Source organism: Monodelphis domestica, chromosome 4 (genome assembly GCF_027887165.1).
Source record: "Monodelphis domestica isolate mMonDom1 chromosome 4, mMonDom1.pri, whole genome shotgun sequence".
NCBI lineage: Eukaryota > Metazoa > Chordata > Mammalia > Didelphimorphia > Didelphidae > Monodelphis > Monodelphis domestica.
In genome coordinates this window covers 227,443,635-227,466,321 of record NC_077230.1, presented here as the reverse complement: position 1 = coordinate 227,466,321, position 22,687 = coordinate 227,443,635, and the positions used below count along the sequence as shown (strand labels likewise).

Genomic DNA, 22,687 nt, shown 5'->3' with positions numbered 1-22,687 from the left:
ACCTGGCTCTCAATCCACTGAGCCATCTAGTCACCTCCCTTCCCCATTTTTTGTTAAAGGTACCACTATCCTTCTGGACACCAGGTTTGTAAAATCAGTCATTTTCCTTGACTCTTTCCTTTTCCTCTCCACCTGTCTCTACTCAGTTGCATAGGTGTGATGAATCTGCCTCTACAATATTGCATGCATTCCCTTCTGTCCATGTATTAGATTACCATCGTAGTTCACTCCCTCATCACCCTGTTCTTCGTATTACAACAATAGTCTCCTAATCAGTTTTTCTACCTTAATTCTCAGTCTTCTCTGGTCCATCCCCAATATAGCTGATAAATTGATATTCTTGAAGCACAAATCTTAGAATTAAACTCCCATGCCCAAGAAGCTTTACTGACACTCTGTTGCCTTCAGGATAAAATACAAACACTTCCATTAGATATTTAAAACCTTTCACAATATGACCCTAGCAAAACTTGTTAGAGTTTGAACACATTACACATCTCCATGTATTTGGTGTTATGGCAAACTCAACTAATTCCCTTTCCCCATCTATACAAACATTACATCTCTGATATCTATGCCTTTGAACAGGCTGTTCCCCACACCTGGAATGTCCCTCTTCCTCACCCCTATCTCTTAGAATATTTTTTCTTCCTTCTAAGCCCAGCTGAGCTGTTGCCTCTTACAGGACACTTATCCTGATACTGGTCCCCTGCCTCAGTCTTCCTTCTCCCTATTTATAGTGTCTTCCCAAATTATTTTATTTTGTTGTTTGTGTTCATGTCTGATCCTTCATTACAAGCCATGGAGTTTTCTTGGCAAAGATACTGGAGTGATTTGCCATTTCCTTTTCCCTTGTGTCCCTATTTTACAGATGAGAAACTGAGGTAAATAGAGATAAAGTGATTTGCCTAGGGTCACATAGGAGTAAATATCTGAGGTCAGATTTGAACTCAGATCTTTACCTATCTTTGAATTTGTCCTCTACCTCTCCCCCCAAACTAAGAGCAATTCCATGAGGGGAGGAATTTTGTAAAGTTATTCCCCCCCTCTTTTATATACTTAGTTCCTAGCAAAGCATTTATTATTCTCTTCTGACTGACTGGATAAATGGATAACTAGAGGTGAAATAAGACAGCCTAATGGAGGGGGAAAGATATTTGTCAGGGTTCCTTCTTGTAGAACATTTTATCTGTCTTAAATGATGGAATTGAATGGCCTGACCCACAAAAATTGATGACACACTTGAAGGAGAAGAACAGAGATGTGGATAGTTTGGATCAGAATGTGGAGGAAGAACCTTACTGAAATGGAGAAGTAGTTGGGTCAAGGAAAAGGCTTGCTATCATGCTGTCTTTACAGGCCTTGCAGTGGAACTATCCTAGCAATATCATCCCAGTTCTTCAGAAAACTAAGCTGTGTCATCTTTTACCATATGGTGTTTTAGTGGTACTTTAGTAAAAGTCATTGATGCCTAATGGTTAGCACTATGCCCAGGGAGGAAGAAAGAGAACCTGACAAATATCCTACATGATATCATAGAAGGAGCACCAATTTGGAGTAAGAGATTTTGGAACTTGTCCCTCATTTCTCCTTGTTTTAGTTCCTTCCTTGCACTGAAGTGCAAGTTTTTCATCCATAAATGATAAAGGATAGATGATCTCTAAAGCTCTTTGAGCTTTACCTCTTGTCTACTATAACGCTAAGGTGACGAGTAATATATTATGTGTGCCAAAAAAGATCTGAGAACCATATTAAATTGATGAGTTAATAAGGTATGAATGCAGTTAAAAATCCAATCAGGAACTATATAAATATCCAGCCTACACTATAAAAACAGATACCAAGTCAGAATCATGAAGCTATTACTATTTCACAATGATTTGACCCTTTCTAGACTCTTCTGTCTACTTCTGGGCTACAAAATGGAAAATATATGGACCTTGGGGGAGTGGGGCAACCATAATGTTCACTGAGGATTAGGAAACAAGATATGTGAGAAAAGGATAAAAATGCTGACATTCAGCATGATAAAGAGAAGGAAGGATGCTAGTTTAAGGGTACGTTTTGAGAACAAAATGAATAATACATTAAGGAACATTAGCAGAAACAAGGAAGAAGAGCTTAAACTTTGGGATAAGGGATGTAGTTTAGCCTTAACAAAGATTTTTTTCAAAGTATGAAATTATTTTGTTTTGATGCAATAGATATTCAGACTAATTCCCTGACAAAGTACATTCTCTAAATGTTATGTATATTTTCAGATGAAGTTATTGTAGTATTAGTTTTGCTTAATTGTTTTACTTTATTATACTAGAGCACTTACAGGCTGGGTAATCTGGAAATGTTTGTAATGTAAAAAGAAAACATGTCGACAAAATTAACAAATATATAAACCTATCAAAGTATTTTCCCTAAAAAACAGTGAATTAAAGCCACCTAATAGGGCATTTGTGACAGATTATATACATTACTCCACTGCTGGGTGTTAGATTGTCGAGACAAATTTTGTTGTAAGAAAGAACTTTTGGCTAGGATTGCTCAGATGTTGGTTCAAAGTCCATCTCTGACCTTACCATGTGTGGGAGCCATCCTCAAATTCCTTATTTGTAAAACGACTGAGCATGCAACACTTTGGATCAGGAAAACAAAGTTCAAGTTCTGTCTCTGAGATAAATGGATGTATTTATGTAGACAATTTAATCTTTCAGTGCCCCAAACCAGAAACTGCAGTTATATTGCAGATTGGTACTGGTGGAGGGAATCTCTACATTAAGAATTTCTCCACATAGATTAAATAATAGGTCTGGACCGAAAAAAAAATGGGGATAATAATGCCTCTAGTACCTACTGTACCTTGAAGGGTTGTTGTAGTCTTTTGTGGATGCCTTTGTTGTTTTCAAGGTAGTGGCAGTGATGGTCATGATGATGATGATGGTAGGACCTTTCAGCTGATTTTGATTTTATGAATATCTAAATTTGATAGATAAATTTTTTTGGTAAATTATCAAATCTCTCTACCAAAATCTTATTTGGCAAAATATACTTTAAGGGAAGTTCTGGGGATGATATATTTATATTTAGGTCCAAATCCAAATTAGGGCCATATCCGATCCTTGATGAGGAAACAGAGGCCTAGACAGGGTAAGTGATTTGATTATCTTTGTCACAAATAGCAGACAGAGGATTTGAACTTCAAGCCAAGACCAGAACTCTACTATCGAGAGTATATTTTCCTGATTTTCTCAGAATAAATGAAAGTAGCTTTCCCTTTTTGGTAAACTATAGTTTTCCCTCACATTTTTTCTGCTGAGACATAAACAGCACACATCAGGTCATCTCTCTGAAGTCATTCAGAGCCTGGAGCATGTATATTATGGGAAAGGGAATGAGAAAAAATTGCGTTCCACTTTATCTTTTTGCCCCAAACATAATTTATACTACAATAATTTTGGGATAATAAAATGCAAATTTATTTCAATTAATAAGTAGTTAAATCATACCATAAATTAGACAGTAGCTTAAGATCATGCCTTCATCAAAACTATAACAGAGGCAGAAAGATGATAGTTTAGTATTTTAGTATAGAACTAATTGGTGTAAAATCAAAATGTCCTGAGCTTCTCTGTAAAGTTTCACAACTTAGAAAAACAAAAAAACCCAACTTTTAAAAATTTCTTTTGTTGAATCTCCTACTTCCTCTTCTGTAGTAGGAAAACACCGGATTCTGTGCTGCCTCCTTTTATAGAATAAAACTTTACTTTAGAACCTCCTAAGTGCAGAGGTCTTTGTTGTGGTTGGCTTAACCTTTGTGCCTAATTGTATTATCTGAGGACGATGGCTGACTTTTAGCCTCCTCTCAGAGTCCCTTTTCTGTATACTTCTCTGTTGACTTTAGGAACCTCTCACTTAAACCAAAACAAATGATCTTGGATTGGTTCTGTGTGACAGACTTGTCTTATCCCCTGCTTTTATGAACCCTGTTGGACTTTTCATAGCTAGGAATATAGATAGGATTAGAATGGTTTGCAGTAGAGATCACTTCCATCACACCATCCACATCCTAGCCTCTATGTCTTTGGGGTCAGTAGCAAATTGATAAAAGTGTAATCCACTAATGGAGTATCCAAAGGCATTTCCATTGAATGTCTCTTGTTCCTATTATATCCAACCTTGTATTATACTCAACCATGAACATGTTGCTGCTTCTTCCACCCCTACTCCCTACCCTCTTTGAGGGCAAGTACTGTCATTTTAAATCTTTGTATCCTCAGTGTTAATCATAGCGTCTTTAAACATGGTAGGTCCTCAGTAGATGCCTGTTAGAATTGCATTGAGTTGAATGTCAATTTCAGTTTCCTACTCCGTTTGTTATGGAATCATAAGAGCTTTAAAGCTTGAATTTATGATCCATTTGTGTTTAATGTTTAATTTTTATTGCTTATTGTAATAAAGAAACAAACATGTAAGCAATGCTTCTCTCCTTCCCTTTCCCCTTCTCTGTCCCTGTGTCTGACTCTCTTTTCCCTCTCCCTCTCTTTTCCTTATCCCCTTTTCCCTCTCCTGTTTTTTTTTTCATTGAAGCTGATTTTTCTTCCCATTATTCTAGGATAGCTCAAGAGTAGGGCTTCTCAGAAGGTAGGGAAATGGATAGTATGTAATAGACTTTTGGTGCAGTAGTGGAGACTTAGCAGATTGGACACATTTTTAGTCTTTCTGGGAAAATTTTGTAGCCTCTGGATATAATTTGAATCATTAAACTAGTCATGGATGTAAAGTGACTATCCTGGCTTCAATCACTTTACTTCCCTTCTCAAGTAAGTTGTGCCAGCCTTGGGTAACCATGCCTCCATCTTAGACAGTAGCTGTATCCACCTCACACATGTCTGGGGACAGATGTCAGAGGTGGACCTATTCTTTCCTTGTTCACATTATCTAGTGACATCTATAATTTCATTATGTCATTGAGACATAATTGTTACCCCATGAATTTGATGTGGAGTTGGAGATATTTCTCTGTCTAATCTTGTATCTCTTTCTCCTCTCTCCTGTACCTCTACTTTCCAGGTTTATGTGTCTTATGATTATGGGAAAACATTCCAGAAAATATCAGAGAAATTCAACTTTGGCATGGGAAACAGCAGTGAAGCAGTGATTGCTCAATTCTACCATAGCCCGGCTGACAACAAACGGGTAAGGAAGTAGCAGCCACAAACTAAGCTGTAGTGGCCCCCATTTAGGGAAGAAAGAACCTTCTGTTGTTATGAGAAAACAAATGTGTTGAAATGTCTGGGGGGTGGGGGGTGGGGGTGGGGGGGGTGGAACCCTGCTCCCTTCCAGGACTCTGCTAGCACTTGCTTATAGAGGAAACATTTATTATGGAGGGTATTGTAAGGCTGGCCCCATAATACAGTGATGTCAAGCCACTAGGAAGAATTTCTGATGCAAAAACAACCCACAGAAAACCCTCCACTGATTACCTTCTGGAGTGATAATAATGATTTACTTCTTTGTTGTTATAAGTCACATTTCTCTAGGACCTTAAGGTTTACAAAATATTTTTCTCACAGAAATTGTCTATCAGAAGGGGCAGTGAAAAATGATGAATCAAATAGGTGAGCATTTTAGTGAATCAGTTATAGTCTTCTCTGACTATTTCTGTTGTATTTCTTTCAGAACCACTTTTGATTTTGCTCTGTTCACTAGAATGAACTGTTTTTTATTGACTAACTTCAGACCTTGTTCTTCACATGGAGAGAAAAATCAAACCAGCAAATACTGTATCTTGCTGACCAGGCCATTGGTTCTTTGTTTTTCTTTCTTCTTCCTATTTTCCTTCTGGATATCCTCAGGGCATTGCTTTTGAAGCAGACTTTGGGTTAAATTTATTTAAAAAATAGATGATTTGACCTTGTGGTTAAAAAAGCCTTCCACACTTTGGCACTCTTTTGGCCAGCCTTAACTCATGTTGCTATATTGGAACATGGACAGCCCCCTCTAGTATGCTGGACTTCTCACCATTGTCCTTCTTATCTTGTTCTCTTCCATCTCCATCCTTTCTCATAGTGCCATCCCCCCTCTCCCAACTTAACCTATTGAAGTCCTTTTATTATTCAGGTGCCATCTCCTCCAAGAAGCCTTCTTGGAATCTGACCCCACCTGAAATAGGTTTCTCCATCTCCAGATTTCTCAAAGTACTTTTCTAGGACTCCTCCTTTGGACTAGTCAAACTTTCCCTTGCATCATATGTATTTATATAGGAAAGGAGGGAGGAAACAAGTAATACTATATGTCAGATACTTTGCTGAGTGCTGGAGATACAAATACATGCAAAAAGAAAATTAGTCCTGTCCTTAAGTAACTGAAAAGTAGGGTTATGGGAGAGAGGATGAAGGTATTTGGCTGGAGGCCTGGTTTTGAAATCTAGAGAAAGTCAGTATCAGGGCTGGAAGGAGAATGGATGCAGGCCGGTAGGAGGAACTCGCCAACAGGAGAAGGAAGCCAGGCCTTGCAAAGGGAGATGCTTTGGTGACTGGGCCATGAGAATAGTAGCCTGTTTGAGGGTAAGGAGGCCCCAGCCTCTAGGATGAGCAAGCAGTAAAAGGGTCATGGTCTTGAAGTCCAGGGAAAGTCAAGAATAGAACTGAGAAGGGAAAACTTGTATCCATTCCTTCCTTTCTTAGATTGTAAGCCTCTTAAAAGCGTGTTCTATGACTTCTTTCATCTTTGGGTCTCCAGCACCTAGCCCAGCACCTCTTACCTAGTTGACACTTGAGGGTTTGTTGAATTGGCTCACATTTGGAGAAAGGCTAGGTGTAGGAGCTTTTAGCTCCAGTAGAATTGGAGATATTGCAGTAGCTCCAAGCCCCACAGATCAATGGAACTCCCTGTTCAACTTACTCCACTGATTTACTGCATTGTATGGGACTGCAGAGGTGGGCTATTTCTGACTTCTTTACCTCTTTGGGTCATAGAACTTTTACATAATGCATTCCTACATAGCAGATGTTTGGGATCCCCTCCCCTTTTTCTGAGGTAGAAGGGAAAGGAATAGGCAAGGAATAGGCTTGGAGGGGATACAGTGAAGGGATAAGAACAGAAGTTAGTTAGGGAGGGAAATGGACGGTGGAGCCAAAGGACAAAAATATTAGAGATCAAGAGGAATGCAGGAGGAGAAGAATAGCTTAAGGACAAATTCTAGGTACCATAATTAGAATGGGATGAGAATTCCTTGGGGTCATAGATTTAGAGGTGAAAAGAACCTCAGAGGCCCTGTTAAGTACAATCTCTTCATGAAATGAGTCTCAGAGACATTAAGTGACTTGTTTAGTCACACAGCTAGTAAGTGACAGAATTAGGATTCAAACACAGGATCTGTGACTCAAAGTTTACCACTTTTCCCCAACATTCCATTTTGCTTTTTGATTGGTATTGACTTATAGTCCTACCTAGAAAAGAGCAGATGTATATTCATTATACTGGCTATCTTCATTCTTCCCAGATTTCTTTTGCCCAGGTTGAATAACCTCATATTGGGTAGAATTTCAGGGACATGGGATGAAATGGTTCTTGACACCCATGGAACTTAGTGACATTGGGGCCTTGTGTAGCAATCTAGGCGAAACAGAGGCAGGTTCCGCTTCCTTGGGGGTAGCTTGTCTATTTTTCTACTACTCCATGAGCTCCCCATAAAGGAAATTGTGACTCTCTTACTATGTTCTTTTCTTAATATGTTTGTTTTCACTCAGGAAGGTCATATTACTCTACCAGACCTGATACTTCCTGATTAAAAACCACACAGGGCTTCTGAAGAATTGTCTTCTTGTTGGTACTTGATGAGTACCATCCCTAAGAGTATGAGGCACCCAGGAGAATCTTATTATGTGTCTTTTTATCCCTGCCCCCTTTTTTTACATTTTTAGATGTTAAATATGAATATTGAGAACTATTTTGATAAGAAAGGAGAAATTTCAAATGATTTAATATTAAGGGGCAAGGGTGCAGTTAGAGAGGATTATATATGAAAAAGATAGAAGGCCTATAGCTGATACTTTGATAATAATGGGGTATTGGTGCTGCCTTCCTAAGTCCCCCAGAAAGAAGTTGTAGCTCCTGGTCCTTGTAGCACAGGAGAAGAGTCTAAATTTCATGGAGCCTGGGAATTTGGATGCGATGGGGAAAAAATTACCTCCCAGGTTTGTTGTGAGGATCAAATGAGATAATAATTGTAAAATACTTAGCACAGTGCCTGGTGCAGAAATGCTATATGAATATTATTTACTTATTTTTTTCCAATTAAGTGAGGAGTAGGAGAAGCTTGGGAAAAGATTTATAAAGAATTAAGTCAAATTTATAAGAATACAAATCATTCCCCAATTGGCAAATGGTCAAAGGATATGAATGAGCAATTTTTCAAATGAAGAAATCAAAGCCATCAGTAATCATATGAAAAAATGTTCTAAATCACTCTTGATTACAGAAATGCAAATTAAAATAATACTGAGGTACCACCGTACACCTATCAGACTGGCCAATATAGCAGTAAAGGAAAATGGTAAATGTTGGAGGAGATGTGGACAAATTGGAACACTAATGCCTTGCTGGTGAAGTTGTAAATTGATCCAACCATTATGGAAGGCAATTTGGAATTATGCCCCAAGGGCTATAAACTGTACATTCTCTTTGACCCAATAATACCACTTTTGGTCTGGATCCCAAAGAGATCAAAAAAAGGGGGAAAGACCTGCTTGTACAAAGATTTTTATGCCATCTCTTTTTGTAGTGACAAAGAATTAGAAATTGAAGGGATGTTCATAAATTGGGGAATGTCTGAACAAATTGTAGTACATGTTGGTAATAGAACACTATTGTGCTATAAGAAATGATAAGTAGGATGCTTTCAGAAAAAAACTGTAAAGATCTGTGGGAACTGATGCAGAGCAAAATAAGCATAACTGGGAGAACATAGTACATAATAATCACAATATTGGACAGTGATTATCTGTGAAGGACTTGTCTACTTTCAGCAATGCAGTGACCTGGACCAATTTTGAAAGACTTAGATGGCAAATGCTGTTCATCTCTAGAGGAAAAACTCTTGGAGTCGTCTTTCATATTAGTGTATTTATGGTTTTATTTTGGGGTTTTGGTTATGTATGAGTGTGCTCTTACAATAATGACCAATATGGAAGTGTGTTTTGAATAATAAAAAAATAAAATTAAAAAAAAAGAAACTTGGACAAAAGGTAGAGCAAGATGAGATGACTTGCTCAGTCATCTTAGAATCTTAGACTTTATCCTGAAGAAATTGAGAGACAACTCACAGTAAGTGACTGGCATGGGGACACAACTACATTTTTTAAAAGGATAGCCTGATTAAAATTGTATTAAGATAGATGGAAAAAGAAATTGAGAAAGGAACACAAAGAAAAAGTAACTTTTTTGCTTAACTTAGTATTTTTACCAAAACATATATGGTTTGGAATTTAAAGTTGCATTTGGAGTTTTATTTCTTGATTTGTTGTCTAGTTGATTATTTGGTGAATTCTCACTGGGTTTACAATAAAAAAATATTTAGGAGAAAAAAAGTTCCATTGTAGGAAGATTAGTCTTATGTTGTGCAGAATGATATGAAGAAAAAATGAATAGAGAAGGGTTTTTAACCTTTTTGTGTGTCCTGGACCCCTTTGGCAATCTGGTAAAGCCTTTGAACCCCTTCTCAGAATGATATTTTTTAAAAACTCAGATAATTAAATGAAATAGTAATTTTCAGTTAGATGTTAGAGAAAATAAAGATGAAAAATTTTTCCTTCCAAATTCATGAACCCCCTGAAATTTATCATGGGCATCCATGGCCCCCAAGTTAAGAACCCTTGGATTACAGCTACTGTTATAAGCATGACCTGATGAATGAGGAGCATGGACAAACCTTGATAAGTCTAAAGGCCTTGAACTGTATAGGAAAACCCTCTAAAGGCATCAAACTGGATAGGAAAACCCTAGATCCTTTCCTCTACCATCCAGTTAACCTATGAAATTATAAAGGAGATACTTACAGGAAATGAGGCCTTGGTAATTAATGACCATTATTGCTCTAGTATTTCTAGAATAGCAGCACATATTTTGTATCCTTATCAGACTACTTCCTGAGGTCTTTTTAAGCTAAATTATTAGAGGGGATGTCCCATTTAAGTCAGTCTTAATGGTTTTCAGTGATGGCTAGTATATTGCACGATTATTGGGAGGCAATAGTTGAAGTTAAAAAAACCTTGTCATTCAGTTAGTTAATAAGCATTTATTAAGCAACTACTATATACAAGGCCCTGTACTAAGTTCAAATTCTAGTGCTCTTATGTCTTTTCTTTGTGACCTTGGACACTACTCTGTTTAGGTTTTGGTTTCTTCATCTGTAAAATTAAAAGGGTTCAGATTAGGTGGCCTCTATTGTTCCTTCTAGTGCTAGATATGAGTCTATGATTTTATGATTGACAGCTTATTCAGGAGATGGCATTGGTGGAGAGAGGAATCACTATCTTCCATGGAGAGTTGTAAGTGCCCCACTACTATTTGGGGAAGCCTAAAATTTCTGTATATAAATCTGGACCTGGACTAGGGTGGTAACATTGAATGGATAGAAAGGAAGGGGCCGATAAGAGACATGCTAAATTGTTAACAAAAATTTCAGAGGTAGAGATTTAGGACATGATAGTTGATGGAGTGTGAAGAGTCATATCTAAAATATCTCCACCAGTTGAAGCCCAAAACACTTGAAGAATGATAATTTCATTCACAGAAATAGGGAAGAAAGAAAGAGGGGTGATGATGGAAGAGGATGAGTTGAGTTTTTGAGGTTTAGATGTAAGACATCTCATTGGAATTGGGTATCTGCATAAGCAGTTGCAGGTTCCATTTCCATGGGGGGTGTTTCTGGCTTCAGAGGGCTGGGCTGGAGAGAGTCATGGCCAGTTAAGGCCAGATGAGTGGAAGGCCACTCCTGGAGACAGAGATAGGAGGCTCAGAGAACCCTCTCTGTCCTCAGAGAAATGAGAGTCCCCAAGGAAGAAGATAGGAACAAGGCATATATATCCGGAAGTGTTGTCAGTGTGGGTTAGGAGTGATTGGCCAGATAGGAGGAATGGAATGAATGGAGTGGCATGGATGCCAGAATAGAAGAGGGTTTCAAGAAGAATGATTCTAGAAGAGCAAGAGAAGACTGAGGTGATGAAATAATTGAGGATAATTTGAAGAAGAGAAGGTTAGGGGTAATATGATAGGTTCTTGTGGCCAGTCCGTGAAGTATGAGGAGGTTGTATTTTTTACATAATAAATACATTTACATGACTTTTTATGATATGCAGAGGATTTTCTCATACAAGATAGGTAGTGGTTAAGAATCATCTCCATTTTGTGAACGAGGAAACAAGCTACTAGGTAATTTTCCTGTGAACGTAGGGTTTAGGAAGTGTGGACTCAAATCCAGATGAGAGTTTGGGGATAACTCTCCAGAGAAATCCTCAAGAAGAAAGCCCTCTCCCATCTGCAACCCTTCATTCTTTCTAGGATAGTTTGAGTTGAGCCCATTTGGAAATAGGGAAGAGAGGAAATGAGCTCCCTAGAACTCATCCAGACCAAGATTTGGGATGATTCTTTTGTTTCACTATTTGTATGGTACTGCACCTGAGTGGAAATTCTGTTTTGAGAACATACATTAGATCTACTCTTTTCAGTTCATGAATAAATGTCAGGTTTTTTTTTTTTTTGCCCAATACTGTGTGGTTACTGTCTAGCTCAGTGATGGCAAACCCATGTTTTTAGAGGGTTGGGTGATGTGAGAAATGTTCTCAGGTGTACATGGAGAGCAGGAGAGGAGCAGCCTGAACCCCCACCCCTCTGACTTTCTAGTAACGAACTCTGGCAACCTCTGTGCTGAGACAATGGTGTGTATGCCCACAGAGAAGTCTCATGAGTGCCCCCTCTGGCATGCATGTCATAGGTTTGTGACCACAGGTCTAGGTGCTAGGATACAAAAGAAATAGATATAGTTACTGTTCTTGGGAAGCGTATTGTTGTTGTTCACTTGTTTTAGTTGTGTCTGACTTTGTGACCCCATTTGAAGTTTTGTTTTTTTCCCAAAGAGATGGGAATTGTTTGCTATTTGCTTTTCCAGCTCATTTTACAGATGTAGAACTGGTTAAGTAGAAGAAGAGGTTAAATAATTAGCAATACAAAAGAAATAGACATGGTTACTGCCATTGGGAAACTTAGGTTTGAACAGAAAATCCAAGTGCAATTGTCTCTAGTTAATTTAGTGTCAAGGGCCCTTGGAACAAATGTTGGATAAATGAATAAATGAATGAATGGGGGAAAGCATTTATTAAGCATCTACTGTGTGTAGAGCACCATGTAAAAACCTGGATTACAAATTGAAAGGTGGGAGATGGATCCTTTCACATTCTAATGGAAGAGACAGCACATACAGGTTTCAGCTCCCTCAAGTCAGATGGAAAGATCTCGGGGTCTTTAGGGAACAGTGACAAAGCAGATGGCAGAATAGCTTCTTTAATTTTTTTTTCAAATAAATTTTTTTTTGTTTATGTCTGATTTTTGAACCATTCAGCAGGGTCAAGGACTTTAATCTTAAGAATTTTGTTTTCTATCTTTTCTGCAGTTGTGGTTGTTGAGGTATTGGGACCTGAAGCACCTATAGAACCTTTGCAAGGTCTCATTTCCATAGGGGTTGTTTTCTAGAATGATGGCTTCAAGGAGCTATGTGCAAGTCTGAGGTTTGGTGTTCTAGGGGGCATTGACATTTCTGAGGCTCTTGAGGTCATCTGGTCAGAGGCTGGTGTTGGTGGTAGCTAGTAATGTGGGCCCCTCATTCAAAGGGATTGTTTTTCCACAATGATATGGTCCAGGCTCAAAGTGGGGGCAGTTACAGGGTGGTGATGATGATAGTGGAGTGACTTCTGTTCCCAGAGCTCATGGTTTCACAAGTCCTAGGATTTCTCCATCTGGGTTTGAGGAAAGATTTGGTAGTTGTGATGGCGGCATTAGGTTCACCCACTTGGCACACAGTGACTCCTATTGCTCCCTCGGGGTACCTTGGTACTTCAGCTGGGGTTGGTTTGCCTCATGGCGAATGAGAGAAGTTGATCAGGGTAGGTTTTCTTCCATAGAAGATTTCTGTGACCAGACTCCTGGTAGAACTAGATCCTGCTGATTCTGACTTCTTAGTCTACTTCTAAGCTTCCTGGACAGCTTCAGAACACTCTTATGCTCTCTGCCCACAAAGGGCAGCTTGGCCAGTCCACCAAGCTATTGTTCAAACTCAGTTACCGTTACCGTGTACAGCCAAAGTAAGGTGTGTCCTGTTCCCACAGGATCCACTCCCCTAAATGTCTCAGAGAAAGTTTGCTGGCCTCAGTGGCTACCCTTCCCAGTGGAAATAGCCCTTGTGCAATAAGAGAAAGCCACTCTCTCAGGGCAGGTGAAACTTCTGGGCTGGTGATTATAAGATTTAGCCTGGGGTTCTTTGGAATGGTGTGAAGACTAGAGTTCTTTTCCAGCCTCTCCCATCCCCACCCATGCCCAATTCAGTCTTTCTGTAGTATAGGTAACTGTAAGCTCATAGAATCAATGGAACTCAAACCTGGAAAAGACTTTAGAGGCCATTCAGACCAACCTCCTTATTTGCAGATGAAGAAACTAAGACAGGTTTTAGTGCCCAAGGTCATATGGGTAGTAAATATAAGAACTAGGATTCAGACTGCATCATTTAGCACAGTGCTTGGAAATCAAAGAGTTTAACAAATACTTTTTCATTCTTGCATTCATTTCATAAACAATTAGAGTTCTTCACCTTTAGGAAAGAACAATCGATAATAAAAGAATTAGAACATTCAGATGGAAATCAAAGATCATTAAAGTGCTGATTAGACAGTATTAATATGTGGGATAACCTAACCCATTCTCTCTATTGCCTATCTTAGTAATTTTTGATCCATTTCCTTCCTTTTCATTTTTCTTATTTTTTATTTTAAAATGGGAATATTTTGTTTTTAATTCTCATTTTTATTGACTTTTTAAAAATTGCCATAACTTCCTAATGCTTCTATCCTCCTCTAGAGAAAGAACACTCTCTTATAACAAAGAAGTACAATTAAAGAAGGCAAATGGCACACTGGCCATATCTGACCATGTGTGCCTCATTCTGCACCTGTAACCCATTACTTATTTGCCAAGGGGTGGGCGACATAATTGCAAAAGATGGGAGATATTCTTGTCAAGAGGTTGATACCACATTTTACCATTTGTTCCTCATTGTATCAGTCAGAGTTCTGAAGGCTTTCAGCATTGTTTCCCTTTACCATGTTGTCATTGAATAAATCATTCTTTTAGTTCTGTCTGTTTACCTCTCTTTGTTGATGTGCTTAGATGGTAAGAGGTCCCTTTTCTCCATGGTTCTGCAAGCTGTTCACTCCTCCCTAATTTTTTTCTGCCCCGACATACTCTTATATTGTATAGCTAAGGGGTTGGCTGGTTGTTGTCAATGTTTTGTCACCCTGTGCCTCTGTCTCCCCATTTTCTTCTCCAGTACATCTTTGTGGATGCTTATGCCCAGTACCTCTGGATTACTTTTGACTTCTGCAGTACTGTCCAGGGTTTCTCCATCCCATTTCGGGCTGCTGACCTCCTCCTGCATACCAAGGCTCCCAATCTTCTCCTGGGCTTTGATAGATCTCACCCCAACAAGCAGGTAAGCAAACCCTCTCCTGCAAACCTTCCTCTCTTCCTCCTAGCTTTGAGGGGATCCTTAATAGGCACAGGCAAAGGCTTCTTTAAGTGTCTTCTTGCTGCCCTTTTTGCCCATATGCCCTTTCATTAACCCTTTCCCTCCTCTAGGTTTGGCATTTGTAACCACAATATCATTTACTGTTTTTAAGTAAAAATACATCCCCTGGCAGTCTTCTTCCTCCTGGCCAAGGAACTACCACAACACTTGGCAGCTTCTTTTAACCTTGTGCTCTTCCAGACAGATATTTTATTGTTGAATTGGGTTAAGGGTAAACTGAGACCCTGGAAGAAAGCAGGAACCTGGACTCTACAGGCTGTGTTTTTATATTTCTGAGCCTCCCTGGTACATTTACCCCCAAATTATATTAGAATAACATCAACTGTTTACTTCTTTGGGAAAATGTATTTCTTTTCTAATTGTGAGGGGAAAAGAGTTGGAAAAGAACAGCAAAGGGATTAATTTCAGGACTGGAATTAAGTAGGGCAAAGATGCAGACCTGGTACCTGAGCCCTATGTTTGGCTTTGTAATGATTGTGCCAGATAAATGTGAGCCATTTTCTTTTTACTTGTAGCCTGTTTAACCAAAATTACCATTTACTTACTTGGCAAGGTTTTAGGTCTCTCACAAGAAAAGGCTTGGCATGGGTAGAAGAGAGAAGGCAAAGAGTGGACTGACTATGGGGCTACATCAGTTTACCAGATTGGCTCATGGTCTTACTCGTCTAACATCCTGTGCCAAGGACACATAAAACAACTTTCAGATGGGGCATTTGAAGTTTAGATGGTTGGTTTATCCATCATCTCTCTGACTAGGCCCAGCAAATAAATTTCTCCTACCTATCTTCCCTGTGTATGCTGATGATTCTATTGGAAACTTTGTAGTTCTGTCCTTGACCAGTGTTTCTTCTTCTTCACCCCATCTTAATAATCTTAACTCACTAAAGGTGTTCAAGGACATTTATTTCCAAGGGAGGAAACTCTAGGAGTAACTCCCTGATCATATTCCATCAACTGAGATGCAATCTTAAGAGGAAGCATCTTTTCTGAAAAACCAGAACACCCTTGTTCTTAGGGGGGAAAAAATGAAATGGGCCTATGCCGTTTTTTTGTCAAAAAAAATGTGTCTAGGGGTTTGATAACTGCAGAGAAGACAGGATTGACAGCTTTATCTGGTCTTCTCTGAACTTATATACTTTTTGAGCAATTTGGTTGGCTCCAGTGGTCTGCACTGCTGTTACAGTCTCTAGCCCTATGTTCTCCCAAACTGGATTTCACAGTAGGAGTTTGATGGTGATCTAGTTGTCAGGGTCCCGGAGTGCTTAGCACTCTTTCTTCACTTTTATATTCTTGATTTGCAGCTCTGGAAATCAGATGATTTTGGCCAGACTTGGGTCATGATTCAAGAACATGTGAAGTCATTTGCTTGGTAAGTTGTTCTGTCTTAAAAAAATTTTTTTTAAAACATTTACATTTGGCCCAATCTAGAATTGGGAGTTGTGAGAAAAATATTAAAATAAAAACCCTACAGAATTTGAGTCAGAAACCCCAAGTGAAACAGGCTTAATTTAATCAGAATGTGGGGATTCCATCTTTGGGATTTCTCAATCCATTAGAAAATTTGGAAGATCTCAGTTACTGTGATCTTTTTTTTTTTTAACCCTTACCTTCACTCTTAGGATCAATACTATGTATTGGTTCTAAGGTAGAAGACTGTAAGGGCTAGGCAGGGATTAAGTGACTTGCCCAGGGTCACACAGCTAGGAAGTATTTGAGGTCAGATTTGAACCCAGGACCTCACATCTCTAGGCTTGACTCCCAATCCACTGAGCCACCTAGCAGTCCCCTTACTTCAATCATTATACTTTATGAAGACCTTTTTTGGAAAGTGATCTTTCAGAAATGCCACATTTTTAAAATTTACAAAATGCTAAGCTTTATCTCTACTGATCTTTGCTATAAATATTTTAAATTAGAATGTTTGAGGAACTTTCCAATGTATTTGCCCAGAAGGAACCATAGAAATATAAAGCATGATTTCTATTAGAGATGTATCTAAAATGTACTCTTAGGTAACAGGGTCTTTAAATATCTGAGAACAATTTTACCCTCCCCCCCTGCACTTGCCCCCCCTCTTTTTTTTTGGGGGGGTAATACTGATGAGCCTCATGCTTATTTGCATAACCACCAACGGAAATACTCTAATCAGTACTTCTAATTGTGGAAGAGAGCAGATTGTACCAACTCCCACGCACACATGTACAGGCAAATACACACTCTCACACATACACACATACACGCAGTATCAAATAATGAAGAACCATTTTCATCCAGATCTTATCTAGAATTACAGTTTTCTTTGCTCTAGTTAGGAATTTATTGGAACTTGTTTGGACAGAATAGGACAGTATAGGACAGAAGTAGAAGTGTCCCCAGTTCTCTTTGTAAATCACACCACCCTTTGAATGGGAATTCTAAAATGAGGCTTTTATTTTATTTTTTGGAAAATTATTTTGAGGAGTTTCACTTGGCCAAGTATTACTCAGAAAGTCAGTAGTTAGTAACTGTCTGTTTTGTGGAGCCCAACAAAAAGGAAGCTAAGCCTTTGTCCTTTGGGTATCTTTCTCACTGTTGGGTTATCTTTCCAAGTCTTTTGGGTCCCTTGGGCTTGGAGGAAATTGTCTCATTGGAATCATTGGATTGTATTGATGCTGTTTTTTGAAAGGTCACTAAGAAGAGATGTCTTCCACAGTCATTTCTTCATTTTCCCCCAGGAAAGATTCATATTGTCCAGCCCCTGAATGTGTTAGGAACTGAGTTAATGATTAGGATTTGTCCCAGGGTCAGTCACTTCATTGTATTTGATGATGGCATAAATCCATATGCTACCTTTTATACCAACTCTGGACTTGGCACAGTGAACTCTTGTCAATAGGAGGGAAAATCACTGGACAAAGAATCAGAAGATGGAGTCCCTCATTCCAGCTCCTGTCAGAAACCAACAATGGGGCTCAGCTTTCTTTGGGCTTTAACTTCCTCATCTGCTAAAAGTGGGTATTGGCCTGAATGATAGAGGAGGAATTAGACTCATTCTGTGTGGGCCCAAGGGCTGCAATTAGGAGTTATGGGTGGAGTTTGCTTGAGAGGAAGATAAAAGAATATATCTGAACAACTGGAGTTTTCCAAAAGCTCATGGGCTACTTCTGTGGGAGGGAATAGATTTCTGCCTCAGTAGAAGTCTGCTGGCAAAGGCTGGATGACCACCTGGCAGGGATATTATCAAGGGCGAATCTATTTAGGTTTGTGTTGGAAAGAATGTATTCTGAGGTCTCTTCCACTTCTAAGATTCTGATCTCTTAAATTATTATTATTGTTAATTATTATTATATTATATCTCTTAAATTATTCATGAAGCAATGCTAAAGTAATTGACAAATAACAAACATTTATTAAATGCCAAAATTTGAAAGTACTTTCCCCTAAAAAATCTACAAATTGAAGTCATTTTTTAAAGCATTTATTATAGCATTTGTCATATAGTAAGTACTTAATAAAGGCTTGTTTCCTCCCTTCTATTTAGGCAGGTATTTCTGTAAAATTACTGTGAATTCAAGACCAACATAGAGGACTTACATTTACTAAAATTTATATAGTAATTTGGGCCCTTTGGGCAGCTAGGTGCTACAGTTGGTAGAGTGGACCTGAAGTCAGGTAGGCCTGAGTTCAAATGTAGCCTCTGAGGCTTACAAACTGTGTGACCCTAGGCAAGTCATTTAGTCCTGCTTGCCTCAGTTTTTTCAGCTGTAAAATGAGCTGGAGAAGGAAACGGCACACTACTCTAGTATCTCTGCCAAGAAATCCTCAAATGGGGTCATGAAGAGTCAGACATGACTGGAGAATTTTGAATTCAGCACTGAGGTAGGCATTCTGGGCTGGATGATGATAACTAACATTTATAGATCACTTTAAGGTTTGTAAAGCTCTTTTCTAAGTCTCTCATTTTATTTTTATATCCCTCATAAAGAGAGGTATTATTACTATTATCTCCATTTTACAGATGGGAAAACCAAGGGAGACTGGGAAAGAATTTTGCCTAGAGTCACAGCTAGTGAGTGCCTGCCACAGGATTTGAACTCAGGTCTTCCTGACTGCAGCTCTTATGCTCTTCTGTGATCTTATACTTGCTAAGACTTCGTTAACTTTATATAGCAGGTCAACTACATGTGTAGAATTATGGTGTCCTATACTTATGAACATATTTTTCCTTCCCACAGGGGAATTGATCCATATGACAAACCCAATACCATCTATATTGAACGCCATGAACCCACAGGCTCCTCCACTGTCTTTAGGAGTACAGACTTCTTCCAGTCCAGGGAAAACCAGGAAGTGATCTTGGAGGAAGTCAAAGATTTTCAACTGCGGGACAAGTACCTATTTGCCACAAAGGTGGTGGTAAGTAGTGGGAAGCCTGAGGGTTAAATAATGATCTGAGTATCTCCTGTTATTGCCAGAAGCTTAAAGCTGATTAAAAAAAAAAACGAGTTATAGCAGGAGGGATTTAAAAACAAGACGTGTCATTGACCACCTTGCCTGTAGAGATTGTTGGGCCTTGAGACTTGTTTCCAAAATATGATTTGAAGTCTTTGTTCATGAAAAGATTTGGGAAAAAGGATTGCTCTAGCAGGCTTAACTGTTCTTTTGTTGGGGGCTAGGGAAACCTCTTAAGGTGTTTTTCAGAGCATGGCATTTGATCAAATATCCTTGTGACCTTAAGACAGCTCCACAAATATAAATTCTCATGAGTAGCTAAGAAAAAATAGAAAGGCAAAGCATTGAGGTCTAAAGCATCAAGAAAAAAAAAAAGATTAGACTTTGGGGCAGCTGAGATCTGGGTTTGATTCCTCGTTCTGATGCTTATCAGGTATATGACAGAGACTTTCTTGTTACTTATAAAATGAGGATAATAGGGGAACAGGGAAGGGATAAATGTTTATGTAGAACCTATTCTCTGCCCTTTACCATGCCAAACATTTTTATAGGTAATATCTTATTTGATCCTCACAACAACCCTGAGAGGTAGGTGCTGTTATTATTCTCATTTTACATTTGAGGAAACTGAGGCAAACAGAGGATAAGTGATTTGCCCAGGGTCATGCAGCTAGTAATTGTCTGAGGTTGGGGTTTGTACTGAGATCTTCCTGACTCCAGGCTCAGTGCTCTATCCACTCACTCTTCACCACCAGCTTTCTCTACAATAAAACCTATTTTATAGGATTGTTGGATAGAAAGTGCCTCCTGAATTTAATAGAACCCAAAGGTGAATTTTCATTTCTTGGTTTCAGAATTGTTTCTTTGAGGCTCATCAGGTAATTTCTTCCAGGCTCCAGGAATATGCTAATTGACTTAGCTGATAGAATATGTAGATTTTAGTGTAAACACTGGCAAGTGGGACTTAGTATCTTAAGTAAAACATGCTAGTATTTAAACTTCCAGCCTCCATGCCAGTAAGTAGAGGAGCTCCCAATGCTCCTCTCCCTTTGTTTGATACCCTGTAGCTAGATATCACAATGGAATATTTCTTTATTTAATACCTGTGGCTGATTATTTATCATAACTTGACTTGTATCTATCATTTTCACTTGTTATCAGATCACTTAGTCATGTGCCAGTCCCTGTGCCAAGCCCTGAGAATAGAAGTACCAAGGATGAAACAGTGCCTGCTCACAATGAGCTTATATTCTCATGGAGGAGACATCCCATACATATAAAAATCTAGACAGCATAAATATAAAGTTGGTCTCTACAAAGCAGTTAAATCCAAGGTCTTTTGGGAGGGAGAGCAGTAGGAGCTGGAGGAATTGGGAAAGGCTTTGTATAAAAGACAGCATTTGAGTTTCATCTTAAAAAAAAGAGAGACACTGTCATGAGCCTGAAGTGTAAGGGGTAAATTTAGGGTTTTTTTTAACTGAATATAAATTTAGTTGATCAGCAGGGACTAATTCAAATCCCAATAAAAATACTCAAGCCAGTTTGGGTATTTTATGGTGGTTTAATTAATATAGAGGGAAGAAATTAAGAAGAAGAGAGAGGGGAAAGGGTATAAGATTTCTCCAGCCTAGCCTGAGCTATGGGGATTTCAGAGACCTTCCAGCCACAAAGCCTCCTCTGAGATGAGGGGCCTCCTAGGAGGAAGGCATTTTTAGGAAAGGTAAAGGAAAAAAAAGGAATCAGCCTAAATTCTTAGAGAGCTCAGGGAAGATGCCTTACCTGACCCACTCCAATACGCCAAAACGCTGCCACAAGCCAAACCCAGAGAAGAGCTGCAGGCACGCCAAGACTCCAAGATGCCCAGCACTCTGCCACCAACCACGTTTCCACCACAAAAAAAAGCCAGAGCCATGTCTTCGTGACAAGAACCAGGAGAGAGGAAGTGACATGAAATATATAGACCATTTTTTATAGCACTTCCTGCATCTCACATGTACCAATGGTAGCTTAAGCTTGACTTAGAACAGCCCAGGGGAGTCTGTCAATTGTTTCTCATTTGTCACTTGCTAGCACATGTCTGTCATAGGCCATCCTCCTCAACACTTAATCCTTAAGTAGGGGCGTTTAGATTCCTGTTTGTTACACTAAGCAGGGTGGAATAAATCTAAATTTCACAGAGGTAAGAGGGCAGCACCATCCAGATATGGGGATGTGGTGAAAAGGCCCACAGAAAGACATCATGTTATAGGTGAGGAACAGAGAGAAGAGCACTTGGGCTATTTTTCAGTGTGGGAGGGGGAGTCATTCCCACTGAAGCTAGAAAGATAGGCTGGGGGAGGTGATAATGAGCTTTAAAATCTAAACAGGAGGCAGAGTCAAGATGGCGGCATAGAGGCAGCAAAAGTTCAGACCTCTGAAAACCCTTCCTCACCAATTATGAACCAAATGCTCCTAGGGGACTGAAAACCAAACCTAACAACAGGACAGAGTCAAGGAGCCCTCCTGCTGTACTCAAAGGTTAGCCCCCCAAAATCCCAAATTCAAGAACACTCCGGTTTAAGGGCAAGGAAGAAGGAAGGTCCCAGGACCCCTCCTCCACCCACAGTACTGAGCCTCCAGCAGTGGCTGGAATCTCTAGGCCAGTAAGGGTGCTAGCCTAGAAGGAGTACCCTGTGGGCAAAGCTGTGCCAGGCTCAGGGCTCCAAATATGGGTAGCTGGGAGGCAGCTTGAGGAGAACATAGGATGCAGCCTAGTCACAGCAGAGGAGACACTCCATGTTTCCCCCTCCCCCCCTTCCCTAGGTTTTAGCCTCAGGGCACATCCAGCAAGTTCAACTCAGCTGGCCTTAATCTCATCAAGCCTTCTGAGGGCAGGGAAGTACAAGCACCAACACCCCTACCCCACAAACTGCTCTGAGTGCCTTGTTAAGCTCCAAGGGTGAAGGCTGACAGAAAAGCCCAAACCCACAGATTCAGCACACAATGAGATGAACAAGAATGCAGGCAATAACAGGGAGAAAAGAAGGGGCAAATATGAGCAAATGATAGAAAAAGAAAAAATAAATTACAATCGACAGCTTCTATCCAGGCAATGAACAAAGAGCAGATGGAATAGAGTAGGATCAAGGAATGTCAAGGAAAAACACAGAAACCACAGTAAATTGGACATAGACTTTGGAAGAACTCAAAATATAATTCCAAACACAATTAAGAGAGACTGAAGACAACTGGGAAAAGAACTTAAAAAGCAAGATAAGTTATCTGAAAATAGAGGCACTTGAACTAAAACAAGAAAATAGTGTCTTGAAAGCCAAAATTAATCAGCTTGAAAATGAGGCAAAGGAGATGAAAAATGAGGCAAAGAAGATAAAGGATGACCTCCAAAGAAAATCAGACCAGAAGGAGAAG

At 39.3% G+C, this 22,687-nt stretch overlaps 1 protein-coding gene across 1 annotated transcript in view; it reads left to right on the top strand.

The window, feature by feature from the left end:
- SORL1 (sortilin related receptor 1) overlaps positions 1-22,687 on the top strand; it is a 226,561-nt gene that overhangs the window by 45,751 nt on the left and 158,123 nt on the right. Inside the window, exons 3-6 of the mRNA XM_001370225.4 lie at positions 5,065-5,190; positions 14,591-14,752; positions 16,150-16,217; positions 19,063-19,243. Of these exons, the coding sequence (XP_001370262.2) occupies positions 5,065-5,190; positions 14,591-14,752; positions 16,150-16,217; positions 19,063-19,243 (537 nt within the window). The remainder of the gene's footprint in view (positions 1-5,064; positions 5,191-14,590; positions 14,753-16,149; positions 16,218-19,062; positions 19,244-22,687) is intronic.